At 45.6% G+C, this 19,226-nt stretch overlaps 1 protein-coding gene across 3 annotated transcripts; it reads right to left on the bottom strand.

Moving 5' to 3' along the window:
- Positions 1-435: 435 nt before the first annotated feature.
- On the bottom strand, positions 436-6,612 carry LOC128594092 (patr class I histocompatibility antigen, A-126 alpha chain-like). Of its 3 annotated transcripts, XM_053602633.1 has the most exons (8): positions 4,818-6,612; positions 4,418-4,687; positions 3,929-4,204; positions 3,061-3,339; positions 2,833-2,937; positions 2,073-2,109; positions 1,892-1,932; positions 436-1,732 (listed from the first exon to the last, which is right to left on the bottom strand). In XM_053602633.1, the coding sequence occupies exons 1-8, from the start codon at positions 4,888-4,890 to the stop codon at positions 1,638-1,640; spliced, it is 1,176 nt and encodes a 391-aa protein (XP_053458608.1). In that variant the 5' UTR covers positions 4,891-6,612; the 3' UTR covers positions 436-1,637. The 3 variants fall into 3 exon arrangements, with proteins under 3 accessions (XP_053458608.1, XP_053458606.1, XP_053458607.1); XM_053602631.1 differs by lacking the exon at positions 1,892-1,932 and having other exon boundaries at positions 436-1,730; positions 2,077-2,139; positions 4,818-6,606; XM_053602632.1 differs by lacking the exon at positions 1,892-1,932 and having other exon boundaries at positions 441-1,730; positions 2,077-2,109; positions 4,818-6,598.
- Positions 6,613-19,226: the final 12,614 nt, after the last annotated feature.

Genomic DNA, 19,226 nt, shown 5'->3' with positions numbered 1-19,226 from the left:
AATCATAGCTGTGTATGTTAATGCAACCATGGGGTACCATGTGCTGGTTTTATATACAATTTGAAATATTTTCATCACACTAGTTAGCATAGCCTTTCTGGCTTTTTCTTAGTTATTGTGTTAAAACGTTTATAGTCTACATTTAGTAAGTTTCACATGTACCCTTGTAAGATGCACCGTGGGTGTGGTTCCACTGATTACCCTCCCTCTACCCATCCTCCCCCTTCCCCTCTCCTCCTTTTCCCCATATTCTTAGGCTATAATTGGGATATAGCTTTCATATGAAAGCTATAAATTAGTTTCATAGTAGGGCTAAGTACATTGGATACTTTTTCTTCCATTCTTGAGATATTTTGCTAAGAAGAATATGTTCCAGCTCCATGCATGTAAACATGAAAGAGGTAAAGTCTCCATCTTTCTTTAAGGCTGCATAATATTCCATGGTGTACATATACCACAATTTATTAATCCATTCGTGGTTCGATGGGCACTTGGGCTTCTTCATGATTTAGCAATTATGAATTGGGCTGCAATAAACATTCTGGTACACATATCTTTGTTATAATGTGATTTTTGGTGTTCTGTGTATACCTAGTAGAGGAATTGTAGGATGGAATGGCAGGTCTATTTTTAGATCTCTAAGTGTTCTCCAAACATCTTTCCAAAAGGAATGTATTAGTTTGCATTCCCACCAGCAGTGTAGAAGTGTTCCCTTTTCTCCACATCCACGCCAACATCTCTGGTCTTGGGATTTTGTGATATGGGCTAATCTTACTGGAGTTTGGGACAAGGTTTTACTGAAGGGACATGGGACAGTGGAGCAGTGAAGAAGACCCTGCCAAGGAATGACCAGAGAGCCCATGATGGACTGAGCGCCAACTGGACACAGGCCCCCCTCACTCACGGGGTGGTGGTGGTATTAAAGGAGGGCACACACAGCCCTGGGGAGAAAAGCACAGGCAGCATTGATGCCAGTGTGAGAGGTTTGTCTGCCAGATACAGGACATCTGTCCATACTTGGCTCCTCACAGTTTTCTCTCATCTCCACCTGCAAAAGACTCAGGACAGCAAACTCAGATTCTGGAAGATTCTCAGATCTTCCTTTTATTTCCTCTCTTGCCCCTCTCATTGGAAGAATTTGAGAAAACAAATATTCAAATTATTTTTTGAGACAGAGTCTCCCTGGGTAGAGTGCCGTGGCATCACAGCTCACAGCAACCTCCAACTCCTGGGCTCAAGCGATTCTCCTGCCCCTGCCTCCCTAGTAGCTGGGACTACAGGCGCCCGCCACAATGCCCGGCTATTTTTTGGTTGCAGCCGTCATTGTTGTTCCGTGGGCCTGGGGCTAGATTTGAACCCGCCAGCTCAGGTGTATGTGGCTGGCGCCTTAGCTGCTTGAGAAACAGGTACTGAGCCTATATTCAAATTCTTAATTTCAGTAGAGAAGCAGCACAGTGTACTATTAAGTTGAGATAGGGATGGAGACATCCCAACCCCATCTCTCCCCTATTTTTCTGTAATAGGAAAAATAATCAGGAAGGGACATAGGTCAATGTAGGAGAAGGGGTCATGGTGGACATGGTGCTATGTTGGTCTCCCCACCTCCTCACATTAGGCAAAGAGGGATGAAGAGTCATTCAGAAACATCTGCAGAAAGAGAAGTCAGAGGCTCCTGATGTCACGAAGGGGAGATGTGAACACTTAGTCCCACACAAGGCAGCTGTCTCAGGCTATAGACAAAAATAAAGAACAAATTCAGGTTAGGCACAGCAACTGGGACACTGAACAACCCACCCCACACTCAAAATGTCCCATCAAAGAATCTCCACAGCCCAGTTGTGTCCTTTCTGTCCCTCTCCACTCTCATATCACACTCCCTGGGTCTTGCCTGTACAAGCTGTGAGAGACACACAGGATCTCTGGGCACTGTCCCTGCTTAGAGTTGAACAAAACAGGACCTGGTCAGAGTCCACAGAAGATGTGGCTAAAGGAGGAATTATGTGGCTGGGAGCTCCACCATGGGCTCCTGTCTACACTATCCTAAAAGCCTCACAGATCACTGCCCCCCATACATACTTGCAGCTGGAGAGTAGCTCCCTCCTTTTCCACCTGTGGGAAGAAAATGCCCTGTGAGAGGCCCTGTGGGAGGAAACAGGGGCATGAGGTCTTAGAGGAAACCCCTAGTCTTGGTTCTCAGAGAAGTTTCCAGAACTGTGAGTGAAGAGCCAGGGCAGGATCAGGAGGGGAAGGAAAGAGTGGATCAACTGCCTTCCTGGAGATCTGTTCTGAGCAAAGTCTTTTCTCTCTGACCTGTGACCACTGGGGATCAGGTCCCCATCACCATAATCATCACATTAAAACTTTATCCTTCATTGTCACATGTGCTATACAAAAGAGTAAGTGTTGGCACACAGGGACCCCAGCTGGGGAAGCAGGTGTGTGTGGATGGAACTTCCAGTAATGGGGCAGGGCACCCTGCTGTCTGCAGTTGAAACCCAAGTGGAACAAAAAAAATGCAGACCTTGGTGGCACCTGTAGTTCAGTGGTTAGGGTGCTGGCCACATACACTGAGGCAGGAGGGTTTGAACCTGGCCCAGGCCTGCTAAACAACAATGACAACTGCAACAACAACAAAAAATAGCTGAGCATTGTGGTGGGCACCTGTAGTCCTACCTATTTGGGAGGCTGAGGCCAGAGAATCACTTAAGCCCCAGAGTTAGAGGTTGCTGTGAGCTGTGATGTCACAACACTTTACTGAGGGTGACATAGTGAGACTCTGTCTCAAAAAGAAAAAAAAAAAAGTGCAGACCCTGCCACTCACCCCTTCCCTACCTGAGTTCTTCTTCCTCCACATCACAGCAGCAACCACAGCTCCCATGAGCACAGTTCCAAGTAGAACCATGCCAGCAATGATGGCCAAGGGAAGGGAAGGTGGCTCTGAGAAAGGACAGGAAAATGAGGGGCCTGACCCCAGGCCTCAGCCCTGACCCTGCTGAAGGGGTCCAAAAGGGCCCTTACTTTCCCTGAAAAGGCACATGACACTCCCATCCCCCTTCTTACCCCATCTCAGGGTGAGGGGCTCCCGCAGCCCCTCATGCTGCACATGGCACGTGTATCTCTGCTCCTCTCCAGAAGGCACCACCACAGCAGCCCACTTCTGGAAGGTTCGGTTGTCCCCTGAAGGCCTGGTCTCTATAAGTTGGGTGTCCTGGGTCTGGTCCTCCCCATCCTGCTGCCAGGTCAGTGTGATCTCCGCAGGGTAGAAGCCCAGGGCCCAGCACCTCAGGGTGGCCTCATGGTCAGAGATGGGGTGGTGGGTCACATATGCCTTTGGGGGATCTGAGGGGAAGAGTCAGAAAATTCAGGTACTTTTCATCCCTCATGGGACACTCCAGTAGTGCTCATGTAACATCCTGAGAATGGACAGGACAACTGGGGTGGGGAAGGGAGTGCAAAACCCAGGCCAGCCTGAACACAGTGGTCTGGGATGATCTCCTGTTCCTTCAAACTTATATTCTCTGAGGAGGAGAACAAGAACTTCTGGTCCTGACCTGAGTGGAGGCTGAATGACCAGAAGGGCTGGAATCAGACCTCCAAACACACTGAGTGGGGCAGAGAACAAGGCCAGAGAGAAAAGGTCATGGTGCCCAAAGCTGCTGCAGGGTCAGAGAAAATCAATGACCAGTATTTCAGGTACTGTCTTCCCCTCCGTTCGCTAGGAGACTTGATCTCTTAACTGTTCCAGAGGGAAGGGTGGGACCTCTGAAATCACTGTGGCACGGGATCTGGACCCTCAGGGGCCGTCTTTCTGCTCTGGATCAAAGGGAGGGCAATCATCTTACCCTTGGGCTCTTTTTCCTCCCTTCCTTGTGGACTGGGAGGGGAGAGAGCTACAGGAGATGTGGGAGGTGCCCCGCGCTGCTCGTACCCACGCGCTGCAGCGTGTCTTTGCCGTTCTCCAGGTATTTGTGGAGCCATTCCACGCACGTGCCCTCCACATAGGTCCTGTGTCTCTCCGCTGCACCTTCCGCCTCCAACTTGCGCTGGGAGATCTGAGCCGCCATGTCCGCCGCGGTCCAGGAGCGCAGGTCCTGGTTCAGGGCGATGTAGTCGGCGCCGTCGTAGGCGTACTGCCAGTACCCGTGGAGGAGGCGCCCGTCCGACCCAACGTAGCAGCCATACATCAACTGGAGGGTGTGAGACCCTGGCCCCGCCCCCGAGGTCAGCCGCGCCCACCGCCCCACCCCCGCCCCGCCCAGCCCGCAGCGATTTTGACCCTCACTTCTCTGGTGGAAGGTCTCAGGAGGGTCCCGCAGCCTCGGGGTGACTCTCGGACCCGGAGGCTGAGGGGACCTGGGCTTCTCTGTGGGGCGGGAGGGGTCGTCGTGGCCTGTGACGCGAGCCCGGGTTCACTCACCGTCCTCGCTCTGGTTGTAGTAGCGGCGCAGAGTCTCCAGGTTCATTCGGAAATTCTGTGTGAGGTCTTTGACGCGCTGCGTCTCCTCGTCCCAATACTCTGGCTCCTCCCGTTCCACCCACGGCGCCCGCGGCTCCACCCTCGGATTCTCAGCGTCGCTGTCGAACCGCACGAATTGCGTGTCGTCCACGTAGCCCACTTCGATGTACTGGGCCTCCCCGCGGCCGGGCCGGGACACGGAGGTACTGAAATACCTCATGGAGTGGGAGCCTGGGGGACAGGAGGGGCTGGGACCCGGCCGGACACTTCTCGCGGCGCGGCTCCCCGGGTCCTGCGTCCCGGCCGGGTGGTCCCCTGGCCTTCCCGGCAGAAGCCGTTTCTATCCCGATCCCGCACTCACCCGCCAAGGTCTCGGTCAGGACCAGGGTCACCCACAGCAGCAGGGGTAGGGTTCTGGAAGCTGTGACTCCCATGCTGGAGTCTGCGTAGCTCTGCAGAGACTTAACCGGGAACCGCGGCAACGCTGATTGGCTTATCTAGAAAACGACACCCAATGGGAGTGAGAAGTGGTGTTACGTCAGCAGTACCCAGGAACAAAGACCTGACCAGGGTTGGAGGAAGGAGAACTGAAGCACTGGGAGACCGGTAATCCCTAGCTCTGAGCTTCCCCACCCCCGATACCGCCCTCGGGGGAGAGACCCTGAGATTCCACGCCCGAAACCTGGGACATTGCTCTGACCCTTCTTCTCCTGCACTGAGTACTGTTCTTCACGCCATCTCCAGAATCCTGACCCAGGAGCTGTCTGATCCCCAGGCTTTCCAGACCTGAATCCTCTCCCTGAACTGGACTCCTTCCCACTCCTTTCCTCTCCACCTGGACTCTTCTAGAACAAAACTCACCCCAGGAAACTTGACGCCAGAGTGATCTCGGCCTGGGACTGGAAGTGTAGAGATGTTGGTTTTCACACCTGACAGAGACTCTCATAGAGGCCAGTTTCCTTCTTGCTTTTAACTAGAGTAGGTAGCACAATCTAGGTAACCCCTGAATGATCAGGAATCTAATCTGTAACAGAAGTGATGTTGGTCCCTTGATAGAGCAATGTGTCTGAACGCATTGCAGTTAATTCACAAAGTTCCCTAGTTTTTACTTTCCCGGACTATGTATCTTGGACTCTGAGTTGATGTATTTTAAAATTATCTTTATTCCATAGTCCTTAGTCTGTGCTTGTGAGTGCAGGACATCTCCTCATACAAAGAAGCACAATTTGTTACTGTGTATTTCAACCAGGAGTTGGAGGACTTTAATCACTTCAAAGCTGCGCTGCGCTCAGTCAGAATTCCCTTCTCCAGTGCTCCTGCAATGCCTGCTTTTATGAATTATTCACATCTGAGCTGTGTGCATATTTTGCAGGGGACACTTGGTATTTTTTTTAACCTAATTCACACTAGTAGGCGATTAGCTCTTAGGCAGCCCCACAAATGAATTAATTACCAAAAGAAAAGAGCACCCTTCTAGACTCTGTATTAAATATCCACAAAACACTGTATTTAAATGCGGGAACTCAGCTGCTTTACAACTCTTTCCCTCTGCTCCTGTTCCTCACCTCCTGCTTCTCTAGCTCTTGCTCGTCCCTCTCATCCCTCAGTTCCTAGTGCTGCATATGGACATGTATCTGTGCTCCCTCTCATCCCTTAGGCCCCTTCTTCCTTTAGTCCCACCATCTCTGACTCATGAACCATGGCACTAGCTTTGTCCCCTCACCTAGTGCTCATGACTGCTCTCCCTCACAGTGGTCACCAGTCTGTTGCTGAGAGTTAGATTCTGTCATTTTTCACTAAAAAAGCTCCAAAGGGTTGACCTCACTCTTGTAAAGCCTCTGGAAGGTAAGGGGCATGAACACAGGGGCTTTGGGCTATTTTGGTGAAAATTGTATCCCCAGAGTGGAAAGGCATACCTGGTACTTAATAGGACTAAGTTAATTATTGTTGAATGAATGAGTGAATATGTTTGCAGTAAAATTGAATCACCTAAAAATCATAAACTTAAAAATACTAAAAGAGTTAGGAAAGATTTTATTTCATGCAAGTAATTGAACACAAGTTCATAAATTCAAATTAAAAAAGTTATGTGCCTATCTATTGAGACTATTAATTTTCTGTTTCTACATACTAAATTACCACAAATTTATTGTCTTTAAACAAGGGCTGTTTATTTGTTTAGTGCTCCTTAGTCAGAAATCCAGGCATGGTGTGGATGGTTCTCTGTTCAGGGTTTCACTGTGCCCTCATCTTGAGATTGGGGTCCTCCCCTAAGCTTACATGGAGCCCATGGGCAGAATTCAGTTTCTGGCAGTTGTAGGACTGAGGTCCCTGTTTGATTACCACCTGTCAGGGTAGGTGGGGGAGGGCTGTTACCAACATTCTTTGCCATAGGAACTCTCCACTTTCAAAGCCCAAAGACTCACATCAAGTCCTTCTCGCCCTGTGAATTGGGTGCTCAGGGTCAACCCAGTCTTTTATGAACTCACCTGATTCGGACATTTCAATCTTTGATAATCACTGTCTTAAAGTCAATGGATTGGAGACTTTTTTTTTTTTTTTTGACACAGAGTCTCAAGCTGCTGCCCTGGGGAGAGTGCTGTGGCATCACAGCTCACAGCAACCTCCAACTCTTGGGCTTAAGCAATTCTCTTGCTTCAGCCTCCCAAGGAGCTGGGACCACAGGTGCCCACCACAATGCCCAGCTATTTTTTGGTTGTAGTTCTCATTGTTTGGCGGGCCCAGGCTGGATTCAAACCCACCAGCTCTGGTGTATGTGGCTGGCTCCCTAGCCACTTGAGCTATAGGCTCTGAGCCTGATTTGAAACTTTAATTGTATCTGCACATCTCCTCATAGTAGTATCTACATTAGTGTTGATTAAATCTGAGGGAAGGTGAATAACCAGAGGGTAGTTATTGGGGGACGTTACAGAATCAGCCTATTATGGCCTAGATCTTCTCTTTGTGTTTAATGGGTCACAGTTGGAAATAGAAGTTCCAGTGTATAGGTGGTAATAAAATGCATCCTTTTTAGCCGTGGAAATTCTTATATCCTAAAACCAATACAGCATTAATATTTTATAATTGATGTAGAGCAAATGAAAATTAAAGTGCAAGAATTTATTCTCAACAGACTGATGGCCAACACACACATGGTCATGGACCAGGCTGCACCTCCTTCCCTGTGAAGTGGGTCCCTGACATGGCTTGAATGTTTCTCTTCTCCGGACCTCATATCAATCCTCAATTTGGAAGTGAGACCTGGTGGGAGATGTTTGGGTCATGGGGGCTTTTGCCTTATGAGTGGCTGGGTGTCCTCCCTGAGGTAATGAGCGACTTCTCACTCTATTAGTTCACAGGAGAGTGGGTTGTTTAAAGGACACTGGAACCTCTTCCTCCCTCTCCTTCTCTCACCATTTGATACACCTGTTCTCCCTTTGCCTTCCGCCTTGATTGGAAGCTCCCTGAGGCCCTGACCCGAAGCAGATTCTGGCACCATGCTTTTTTGCACAGCCTGCAAAACTGTGAGGTAAATAAACTTGTTTATTTATAAATTACACAGCCAGCCATTATTTTTATAGCATCGTAAAAATAGGCTAATAGAGAAAATTGGTAGCAAGGAGTAGGGCATTGTTCTAAAGACACCTGAAGATATGGAAGCAGCTTTGGAACTGGCTAATGGGCAGAGGTTGGAAGAATTTGGGGGGCTTCCGAGAAGACAGGAAGTCAGGCGAAACTTTGGAAGTCCTTAGACTTGGTAAGTGATTAATGACCAAAATACTGATAGAAACATTATGGCGAAGGCCAGGCTGATGAGGTGTGAGATAGAAAATAGGAACTCACTGGGAACTGGAGCAAAGGTCACCCTTGTTGCATCTATTAAGAAAAAAAATCCAGACTCTGTAAATTATTTTAAAGAGGTTAATTCTGAGTAGAACATGTGTGTTCATGGCCCAGAGCAAAAAGTTCTGTCTATACATTCTGTAGAGACAAGATATGCAGGTAAAATAACAAATGAGTGCATGGAAGTTACAGGTTTGGCCTGAAAAGGCAGGCCATCTTGAAGGAGGGGCTTGGAGGTCATAGGTGGCTTCAAAGACTCTTTGATGTGTAATTAGTTAAAGAAATAAAGCTTTTTTAAAGAAATTGCAATGTTGACGATATGGAAATCTGTCAATCAGAAAAAAGACACAATATACCAACTAAAGTGATCTGTTACACAAATTAATGGCCTCCAAGTGATTTAATCCTTTCTCTGAATGGCCTTAGGTCCTCTTAATATCTTAGTATCTTATCGCCTGAAGTGTGTCTGACTTCACTTCGTTCATGACTAGGAACTTGGTTTAAGGTTTGTCTGTGTTTTCCATGTCCAATAGTGGGTCCATTCCAAAGAGGAGGAGTGTAAGTATTTTATTTTAGTTCACAGTCCCACCCCCTCAGTGCTTTTGTTCAGGATTTGTCAAGGGCAGCATGGATGGACAAACTTTCATTTTTGCCTTGCTTTCAGGTGTTGTGGCTGCCTGCTCCACATCCATCCAGGCCATTGTCGGAATCCCTGTGGCCAAAGGACTTACAGCCAAAAGTCTTACAGATAATTAAAGGTTGTAGACCAGACAAGAAGGCAGGTGGGCAGGCACTCATCAACCCTGTATGTCTTTTAAGTAACATAGGAGGAAAATCCAAATGCCAAAAGCAAGGTTATAAAACTAACTTATCTGACCTACACAAGGGGAAAGGATATTTGCATATTTTGATTCAGACAAAAGCTTGATAACTAGGATCTATAGAGGAAGGCAGGCATTACCTCAGCACAGCACACAGGGAAGAGCAGGGTGACAAATGCCTTGAATTCTCACTCCACCAGCACAAAGATACCGGCAGGCTTCCTACTGTCAACCCCCCTGGAAGCCAGAGGTCAGGGACCCCAGGTGAGGTGTCCTATGAGAGTAATAGAAAACATACATGATGCTCCAGGCTGGGACATGAAGAGTAGACAAAGGAGGGCAATTAGGATGCTGGATGATGGAGATTCTGTGAAAGAAAGGCAGGCTGAGTGTCCGCTGCTGTAAGAAGAAATGATGGGAAAATGACATTGTCAGGCTTACTCTGCTAGGTCTCCTGTGGTCCATCTTAGGGGCAAGGGAGAGGAAGTGGCTGCAGGTAACTGAGATGAGGAGCTGCCTGTGAGAAATCCCCAACACAGAGTGTGGGGAGTCTCCATCAGTCAGAATGGACAGGCATGGCTGGGGAGCCACTCAGTCAGAATGGACAGGCATGGCTGGGGAGTTCACCCCTGGACTAGAGGGCCTGTGTTCATTCCCTGGGATATGTATCAAAGCGGAAGTCTGGAGACAGTGACGTGGTGGTAAAGGACAGTGCTTCCCTCAGAGTCTCTAGCACTCAGGGGCTCATGGCCTATGGGGATAATCTGCTAGAGGAGGGGCCGGTGGGCCCTATGAAGTCTCCCCAAAAACCACGACCCTGAGCTAACCTGTTATCCCAGTGAGAATTTTGTTACATGGATTTTGTGTTCCTGGGCACAGCTTGTGTTTGCCTCATTCACAGCTTCCAGTTTCACAGAGGCCACACATCCTCATTTGTTGGGTTATCATGTGGAAAGTTTCTCACAGCCCCGAAGGTTCCAATAGACACTCAAAATTATGCTGAGTAGGGAATAAACATACTTTTCTTCAACAGCTAATCACTTTTCTGTTCTTTTTTTAATTCTTTTTTTTATTTATTGTTAAATCATAGTTGTGTACATTAGTGCAATCAAGGGGTACAAAGTGCTGGTTTCATATACAATCTGAAATATTCTCATCAAACTGTTCAATGTAGCCTTCATGGCATTTTCTTAGTTATTGTATGTAGACATTTGTATTCTGCATTTAGTAAGTTTTGCCTATACCCATTTTAAGATGCACCATAGGTGTGGCGCCACATATTACCCTCCCTCCACCCTAACCTCCCCCCTTCCTTCCCCTTCCTTGGCCCTTTCCCCATAGTCTTGTGCTATAGTTGGGTTATAGCCTTCATGTGAAAGCTATAATTTAGCTTCATAGTAGGGCTGAGTACATTGGATACTTTTTCTTCCATTCCTGAGATACTTTGCTAAGAAGAATATGTTCCAGCTCCATCCATGTAAACGTGAAAGAGGTAAAGTCTCCATCTTTCTTTAAGGCTACATAATATTCCATGGTATACATGTACCACAATTTGCTAGTCCATTCGTGGGTTGATGGGCACTTGGGCTTCTTCCATGACTTAGCAATTATAAATTGGGCTGCCATAAACATTCTGGTACAGATGTCTTTGTTATGTTGTGATTTTTGGTCTTCTGGGTATAAACCTAGTAAAGAAATTATAGGATCAAATGGCAGGTCTATTTTTAGGTCTCTAAGTACTCTCCAAACATCCTTCCAGAAGGAACGTATTAGTGTGCATTCCCACCAGCAGTGTTAGAAGTGTGCCCATTTCTCCACATCCACGCCAACATCGCTGGTTTTGGGATTTTGTTATGTGAACTACTCTTACTGGGGTTAGGTGATATCTCAAAGTAGCTTTGATTTGCGTTTCTCTGATGATTAAGGATGATGGGCTTTTTTTCATGTGTTTGTAGATTGTGCATCTGTCTTCTTTAGAGAAGTTTCTCTTCAACTCCCTTGCCCACCCCGAGATGGGATCACGTGTTCTTTTCTTGCTAATACGTTTGAGTTCTCTGTGGATTCTGGTTATTAGACCTTTATCGGATGTATAACCTGCAAATATTTTCTCCCATTCTGAGGGCTGTCTGCTTGCTTTACTTACTATGTTCTTGGCTGTGCAGAAGCTTTTAGTTTGATCAGGTCCCAGTAGTGTATTTTTGATACTGCTTCAATTGCCTGGGGAGTCCTCCTCATAAACTATTCACCCAGGCTGATTCCTTCAAGAGTTTTCCCTGCACTTTCTTCAAGTATTTTTATAGTTTCATGTCTTAAGTTTAAATCTTCTATATAGTGAGAATCTATCTTAGTTAATGGTGAAAGGTGTGGGTCCAGTTTTAGTCTTTTGCAGGTCGCCAGCCAGTTCACCCAGCACCATTTGTTAAATAGAGAATCTTTCCCCCACTGCATGTTTTTAATTGGCTTGTCAAAGATCAGATAATGGTAAGTAGCTGGATTCATCTCTTGATTCTCTATTCTGTTCCAGACATCTACTTCTCTGTTTTTGTGCCAATACCATGCTGCTTGATCACTATTGATTTAGTACAGTCTCAGGTCTGGTAGCGTGATTCCTCCTGCTGTGTTTTTATTGCTGAGTAATGTTTTGGCTATTTGAGGTTTTTTCTGATTCCATATAAAACGAAGTATTATTTTTTCAAGGTCTTTAAAATATGACAATGGAGCTTTAATAGGAATTGCATTAAAATTATATATTGCTTTGGGTAGTATAGACATTTTAACAATGTTGATTCTTCCCAGCCATGAGCATGGTATGTTTTTCCATTTGTTAACATCTTCAGCTATTATTTTTCTTAAAGTTTCATAGTTCTCTTTGTAGAGATCTTTCACATTTTTTGTTAGGTATACTCCCAAATATTTCATCTTCTTTGGCACTACTGTGAAAGGAATAGAGTCCTTGACTGTTTTTTTGGCTTGGTTATTGTTGGTATATATAAAGGCTACAGATTTATGGGTGTTGATTTTGTAGCCTGAGACATTGCTGTATTCCTTGATCACTTCCAAAAGTTTTGTAGTAGAATCCCTAGTGTTTTCCAGATATACAATCATATCATCTGCAAAGAGTGAAAGTTTGATCTCTTCTGACCCTATGTGGATACCCTTGATCGCATTTTCTTCCCTAATTGCAATGGCTAAAACTTCCATTACAATGTTAAAGAGCAACGGAGACAATGGGCAAACTTGCCTGGTTCCTGACCTAAGTGGAAATGATTTCAATTTAACTCCATTCAATACGATATTGGCTGTGGGTTTGCTGTAGACGGCCTCTATTAGTTTAAGAAATGACCCTTCTATACCAATTTTCTTAAGTGTTCTGATCATGAAGGGATGCTGGATATTATCAAAGGCTTTTTCTGCATCAATTGAAAGAATCATATGGTCCTTATTTTTTAGTTTGTTTATGTGCTGAATTACATTTATTTACGTATATCGAACCAGCCTTGAGACCCTGGGATAAATCCCACTTGGTCGTGGTGTATAATTTTTTTGATGTGTTGTTGGATTCTGTTTGTTAGGCTCTTATTGAGTATTTTAGCATCAGTATTCATTAGTGATATCGGTCTATAATTTTCTTTTTTTTTTTTTTTTGTAGAGATAGAGTCTTACTTTATGGCCCTCGGTAGAGTGCCGTGGCCTCACACAGCTCACAGGAACCTCCAACTCCCGGGCTTAAGCGATTCTCTTGCCTCAGCCTCCCGAGTAGCTGGGACTACAGGCGCCTGCCACAACGCCCGGCTATTTTTTGGTTGCAGTTCGGCCGGGGCCGGGTTTGAACCCGCCACCCTCGGTATATGGGGCCGGCGCCTTACCGACTGAGCCACAGGCGCCGCCCTGGTCTATAATTTTCTTTTCTTGTTGGGTCTCTGGTTTGGGGATCAAGGTGATGTTTGGTTTGTAGAATGTGTTGGGTAATATTCCTTCTTTTTCTATATTTTGGAAGAGGTTTAGTAATATAGGTACTAGTTCTTCTTTAAAGGTTTTGTAGAATTCTAACGTAAAGCCATCTGGTCCTGGGCTTTTCTTTTTAGGGAGATTTTGTATAGTTGATGCTATTTCAGAACTTGATATAGGCCTGTTCAACATTTCCACTTCATTCTGGCTAAGTCTTGGTAGGTGGCGTACTTCCAGGTATTGGTCGATTTCTTTTGGATTTTCATATTTCTGAGAGTCGAGTTTTTTGTAGTATTCGTTAAGGATTTTTTGAATTTCTGAGGGGTCTGTTGTTATTTTATCATTGCCATTTCTGATTGATGAAATTAGAGATTTAACTGTTTTTTTCCCGGTTAGGTTGGCCAAAGGTTTATCTATTTCATTGATCTTTTCAAAAAACTAACGCTTGGATTTATTGTTCTGTTGTATAATTCTTTTCCTTTCAATTTCATTTAATTCTGCTCTGATTTTGGTTATTTCTTTTCTTCTGCTTGGTTTGGGGTTGGAGTGTTCTTCCTTCTCCAGTTGCTTGAGATGTCCCATTAAGTTATTAACTTCCTCTCTTTCCGTTTTCTTGAGGAAGGCTTGCAGTGCTATAAATTTCCCTCTTAGGACTGCCTTTGCAGTATCCCAGAGGTTCTGGTAGTTTGTGTCTTGATTGTTGTTTTGTTCCAAAAATTTGGTGATTTCCTTCTTAATCTCGTCTATAACCCAACTATCCTTCAGCATAAGTTGTTTAGCTTCCATGTTTTTATATGGATATGCAGATTCCTGTTGTTACTGAGTTCAACTTTTTTTTTTTTTTTTAATTGTTGGGGATTCATTGAGGGTACAATAAGCCGGTTACACTGATTGCATAGAGTTCAACTTTTATTCCATGATGGTCTGAGAAGATGCAAGGAATTATTTCTATTTTTTAAAATTTGCTGAGGTTAGATTTGTGGCCTAGGATGTGGTCGATTTTGGAGTATGTTCCATGGGCTTATGAGAAGAATGTGTATTCAGTTTTGTTGGGATAAAATGTTCTGTAGATGTCTGTTAAGTCCAGATGTTGAATGGTTACGTTTAAATCTAAAATTTCTTTGCTTAGCTTCTTTTTGGAGGATCCATTCAGCACTGCTAAAGGGGTGTTAAAATCTCCAAGTACTATGGAACTTGAGGAAATTAAGTTGCTCATGTCTGTTAGAGTTTCTCTTATAAATTGAGGTGCGGTCTGGTTGGGTCCATAAATATTAGTAATTGAGATCTCATTGTATGGAGTATTACCTTTAACAACTATGAAGTATCCATCCTTATCCTTCCTTATTTCGGTTGGTTTAAAGCCTATTGCATCTGCGAATAGGATTGCAACACCTGCTTTCTTCTGCTTTCCATTTGCCTGATGTATAAATGACCATCCCTTCACCTTGAGTCTAAATTTGTCTTTTTTTTTTATTTTTTTTTATTTTTTTTTTATTTTTTGTAGAGACAGAGTCTCACCTTAGCGCCTTCAGTAGAGTGCCATGATGTACACAGGACTCACAGCAACCTCTAGCTCATGGGCTTCCGCGATTCTCCTGCCTCAGCCTCCCAAGCAGCTGGGATTACAGGCGCCCGCCACACTAAATTTGTCTTTTAATGTAAGATGTGATTCTTGTGTGCAGCAGACATCTGGCTTGAGTTTTTGTATCCAGTCAGGCAACCTGTGCCTTTTTAGAGGACAATTTAAACCATTCACATTAATTGAGAATATTGATAAGCCTTTTGAGAGTCCGGTGGACATTTTTAATCCTTTTGTGACAGTGGAAGTTGGAATTTGATCAAAATTTTCTGGGTGGGTCTACTTTTGTGGTGGAGGATTACATTGGTCTTTACGGAGGATAGGTCTGAGAATATCCTGGAGAGCTGGTTTAGTTATGGCAAATTTCTTCAACTTGTGAATGTCAATAAAGTATTTAATTTCTCCATCATAAATGAAACTCAGTTTAGCTGGGTACAGGATCCTGGGTTGAAAGTTATTTTGTTTTAGGAGATTAAAAGTCGACAACTATCCTCTTCTAGCTTGAAATGTTTCAGCAGAGAGATCTGCAGTTATTCTAATATTCTTTCCCTTGTAGGTAATGGTTTTCTTTTGTCTGGCAGCTTTCAGAATTTTCTCCTTCATATTAACTTTAGTGAAATTGATTACGATGTGTCTGGGGAATTTCTTATTCGGGTTGAGTCTTGCTGGAGTTCTGAAACTGTCTGCTATCTGAATTTCAGAATCTCTTGGCATGTCTGGAAAGTTCTCCTTCATAATCTCATGGAGAAGAGACTGTGCCTCGTGAAGCCACTTCGTCACTTTTGGGGATCCCTATAAGATGAATATCGGTTTTCTTCGAATTATCCTAGAGCTCTCTGAGAGAGTGATCTGTTTTTGCCCTCCATTTCTCTTCCTCTTTGAGAATTTGGGAGCATTCAAAAGCTTTGTCTTCAATGTCAGAAATCCTTTCTTCTGCTTGCTTCATTCTGTTACTGAGTGATTCTACTGTGTTTCGCAGATCTTTGAGGGCTTCAACTTCTTGTCTCAATGTGTCAAAGTCTTTGGTCATTTGGTCTTTGAAATCGTTGAATTCTTGATATATCTTTTGGGTTACTGCTTGGAATTCTAATTCAATCTTATTTGCTATCCAGATTCTGAATTCAATTTCTGAAATCTCAGCTATTTGTTTGTGCATGGGATCTTGTGCTGTGTCTGCCCCATTGATCCTTGGGGGAGTTGATCTATTCTGATTATTCATATTGCCAGAGTATTTCCATTGATTTCACCTCATGATTGTTTTTCATCATTGCCCTGGCCTTCCTCAGAGTTGGGGAGGTATCTCTCCCATATTAGACCCCAGTGGGATCACTCTACTGTTGCTGGATCTTTATAGGGAGTGACCCTGTGTAGCTCCTCTGGGGTTGCTCCAGCCAGGGAGTTCTGGTTGTGGGAGCAGCTCCGGAGTGACACACCCAGATCCAGCAACAGGGTGGGGGGTGGCGCACACGGTTCTGGGAGTGCCTGGCACCCAGTGACTTTGGCATAGAGAGCCCAAGGTTGTAGCAGTCTCTAGCCAGGAGAAGGGCTCCGCGCAGTGGCAGGGAGGGCTCCGGAGGGCACCTGGCTGCCAGAGTCTCTGGCCAGACATGTGGACTGGTGTGGAGGCAGGGAGGGTACAGGAGGGAGGATGTGGGGTTGTGTGGCTCCTGGAGTTCCTGGTCAGTGCGTGCAGAGGCCCAGCCGGCGCAGCTCTTCTGGAGGTCTGGGTGGGTGCTGATCAGCATAACAAACCATAAGGATCTTCAAGCTCTCAGAGCAGGGCCCTGAGCTTCATATCCCAGAAACCTTTCTCTTCCTCTGCTCCTCTCCTTCCTTCTAGCCCTGGTTTGTAGAGGGCTAGAGCCCACAGCCCAAGATAGGGGCAAGACATCACAGTGGAGGCATCCAGTAATTCCAGGCTGAAAGGTCATAGACAAACCAAAGAGAAAAGAGCAACGACTCATCTCTATCCATCTTTAGATAAAAAGTTTGGTTTAGAAATCAGCTTTCTACTTTTATGTCCATGTTCAATTAATTCTTTTTTAGCATATCCTGAGATGTAGCAAATCGAGTTCTAGTAATTAGCATATTCTACATGCATGACACCTGCCTTTCCCCCAATAGAACCCTGAATACTTGACAGCAGGGGTTGTTCTCAATTCTGCTGCCTGGATGATCTAACTCAATTTATTTTACTTTACTTGTCTGAGATGTTGCTTCTCATCTGTAAAATGTAAATGTCATTATTATTATTATTTATTTCAAAAAATTTTATTTTGACACATAAGGAAAAAGAACTATATTTTAGCTGTGAATAGAAGTAAAGGGAAAAGGGAAAAAGGCAACATAGATCAAGGATCCAAGGTGACTGCCTTGAATGCCTCCTGAGCTTTTCATTGACTTTGTTAGGGCTATCAGGAACTTCTGCATGGGTAAAATATCCTTGAAAGGATGCTCTCCTTTTCTCTTTCCTTCAATGAATTGCAAACATGGAGCTTAAGTTGGGCCTCTCCCTCCTAGCAGTGCTGACAACTTCAGGGCCATTTGCTAAAATCTCCCCAATAGAGACAGGAGGATCCTTCATAAGACTTTTGTCCACCACACCAATTGGAGCTCCATGAAGACTTCTAGAGATCCATTTACTGGAAGTGCACTCATTCCACTCTATAGCACTGAGTCCTACCAAAGCATGGATGGGGAGGGAGATTTCTTAGCTCTATCTCCCCAGAAAAGGAAAGGGGCTCCAGGGGCAGGAACACCAGTCTGGGGTAATAGAGAGTATAGGGGCAAGGTGTGAAGACCCTGGGAAATGGGCTCTTCTCCTGGCTCCCTGTAAGTGCTCAACTGAGAGCAGCACAGACACATAGCTGGAGAAGGAAGTCATGGGTCCATGGAAGTTTGAACAATTCATGTCTCACTAGTCCTGTCCCACACAAGGCAGGTCTCTCAAGCTATGGGAAAAAATATCTCACTCCCACCTTCTGGGTGTTTGAGTAGCTGACCCACACACACTTTGATCAAGTAGCACCTGTGTATTTTGCAAAATTAATCTTCTCCCCATAGTATTTGACCACCTCAGCCAGGCTATATGTTGTTGTCCAAGTCTGCAGTTCCTCACTCCGGTAGATGAAATCTTCCCTGTCATAAGAGTCCTTTTTTTTTGTAGAGACAGAGTCTCACTGTACCGCCCTCGGTAGAGTGCCGTGGCGTCACACGGCTCACAGCAACCTCCAACTCCTGGGCTTACGCGATTCTCTTGCCTCAGCCTCCCGAGTAGCTGGGACTACAGGCGCCCGCCACAACGCCCGGCTATTTTTTTGTTGCAGTTTGGCCGGGGCCGGGTTTGAACCCGCCACCCTCGGCATATGGGGCTGGCGCCCTACTCACTGAGCCATAGGCGCCGCCAAGAGTCCTTAAAGTGTCTCTTCAGGCTCCCCTTGGGCACCACCATGAAGCAGTCTGGCATCTTCAAGGTGCAAGGGCCTGGACCCTCCCTGGACATTACCCTGGGAAGTGACCTTTGTCCTACCTCTACCATCTTTGAATTTCTTCTTATGAATGGTCACAACGAAAGTCAGCAACAACCCAGATAGGAAAGAAAACCTGAAGCAAAAGCCTTGCACCTGTCCCAGGCTGTGAGGGGTCAGAGTATTCCCTGCCACTCCAAGGTTGCTCTGGAGCATCAACCACCTGTATTGGCATGGAGGGGGATCTAAACAGCTGCCTACATGCAAGTAGCATGTACCTTCTCCCCAAAGTGGAACAGGAATTGTAACTAGGCACTCAAGACTTTGAACAGATCATCTAAGAGAGAACACTAGGATTCATCAGAAAAGTGACAGGAAGGACCAAACGGAAGTGGGAGAGAGCTTGGGGCAGCTTGCCCAGCCAGGATTGGCTGGGAGCTGGGAGAGGCTCCTGGACACAAGAAAACATTAAGAGAGAAGCCCCAGGGCTCCACATTCCAAAGAGGGTGTGATGACCTTGGTTATAAGAGAAACACTTGACCTATACAGGTCATGGACCTAATATAGGAAGCTGCCTAGAGAATACACAGACAGAAAGTAGAACCAGAAAGGGAACTGCACAGGCATCTGAGCCTAGAGCTGCTTCAGCTTATCCTCATTCTGAAAGGCTACATACCAGGGGTCTAGAGACATATCTGCTACCACTGTGATACTCCAAAAAGGGAGAGGGGAGCTGGGTGTTCCCACCCATCCCTGGAGAGTTCCCCACTGCCCTATTGCAGGCTGCTGTGACATCAAGTCATGAGTGGACCACAATTCCCCAACTTCTTGCCCACATCGCTTGGTTGTAGGAGGCCCTGCTATCTGGTCATGGGCCCATGAAGACAGTTTGAAAATGTAACCCTGGGCTGCACCCATGTTCACTCAGGTCATGTCAGGAGTCACATAGCTGCAGCCACTGCCCAGCCAAAGAGGGACAGGGAAACCAGTTCTCCTACACACATCTAGATTACCCACTGCCTAGATTCCAGGAATCTAGAGACACATCCACTACCACTGCAATACTCTAAGGAGGGAGAGTAGAGCTGGGTGTTCTCACCCATCCCTGGGAG

This window comes from Nycticebus coucang, chromosome 9 (genome assembly GCF_027406575.1).
Source record: "Nycticebus coucang isolate mNycCou1 chromosome 9, mNycCou1.pri, whole genome shotgun sequence".
Classification (NCBI taxonomy): domain Eukaryota; kingdom Metazoa; phylum Chordata; class Mammalia; order Primates; family Lorisidae; genus Nycticebus; species Nycticebus coucang.
This window is presented reverse-complemented; position numbering and strand designations above follow the sequence as displayed.

What these genes read in the sequence shown, in the direction of transcription:
- LOC128594092 (XM_053602633.1), bottom strand. Translation starts at nt 4,890, where the DNA reads ATGGGAGTCACAGCTTCCAGAACCCTACCCCTGCTGCTGTGGGTGACC. An exon ending in GTGGAGGAAGAAGAACTCAG is followed by an intron (nt 2,110 to 2,832) that starts GTAGGGAAGGGG and finishes TTCTTCCCACAG; the next exon opens with GTGGAAAAGGAGGGAGCTAC. An exon ending in TACTCTCCAGCTGCAAGTAT is followed by an intron (nt 1,933 to 2,072) that starts GTATGGGGGGCA and finishes AACTCTAAGCAG; the next exon opens with GGACAGTGCCCAGAGATCCT.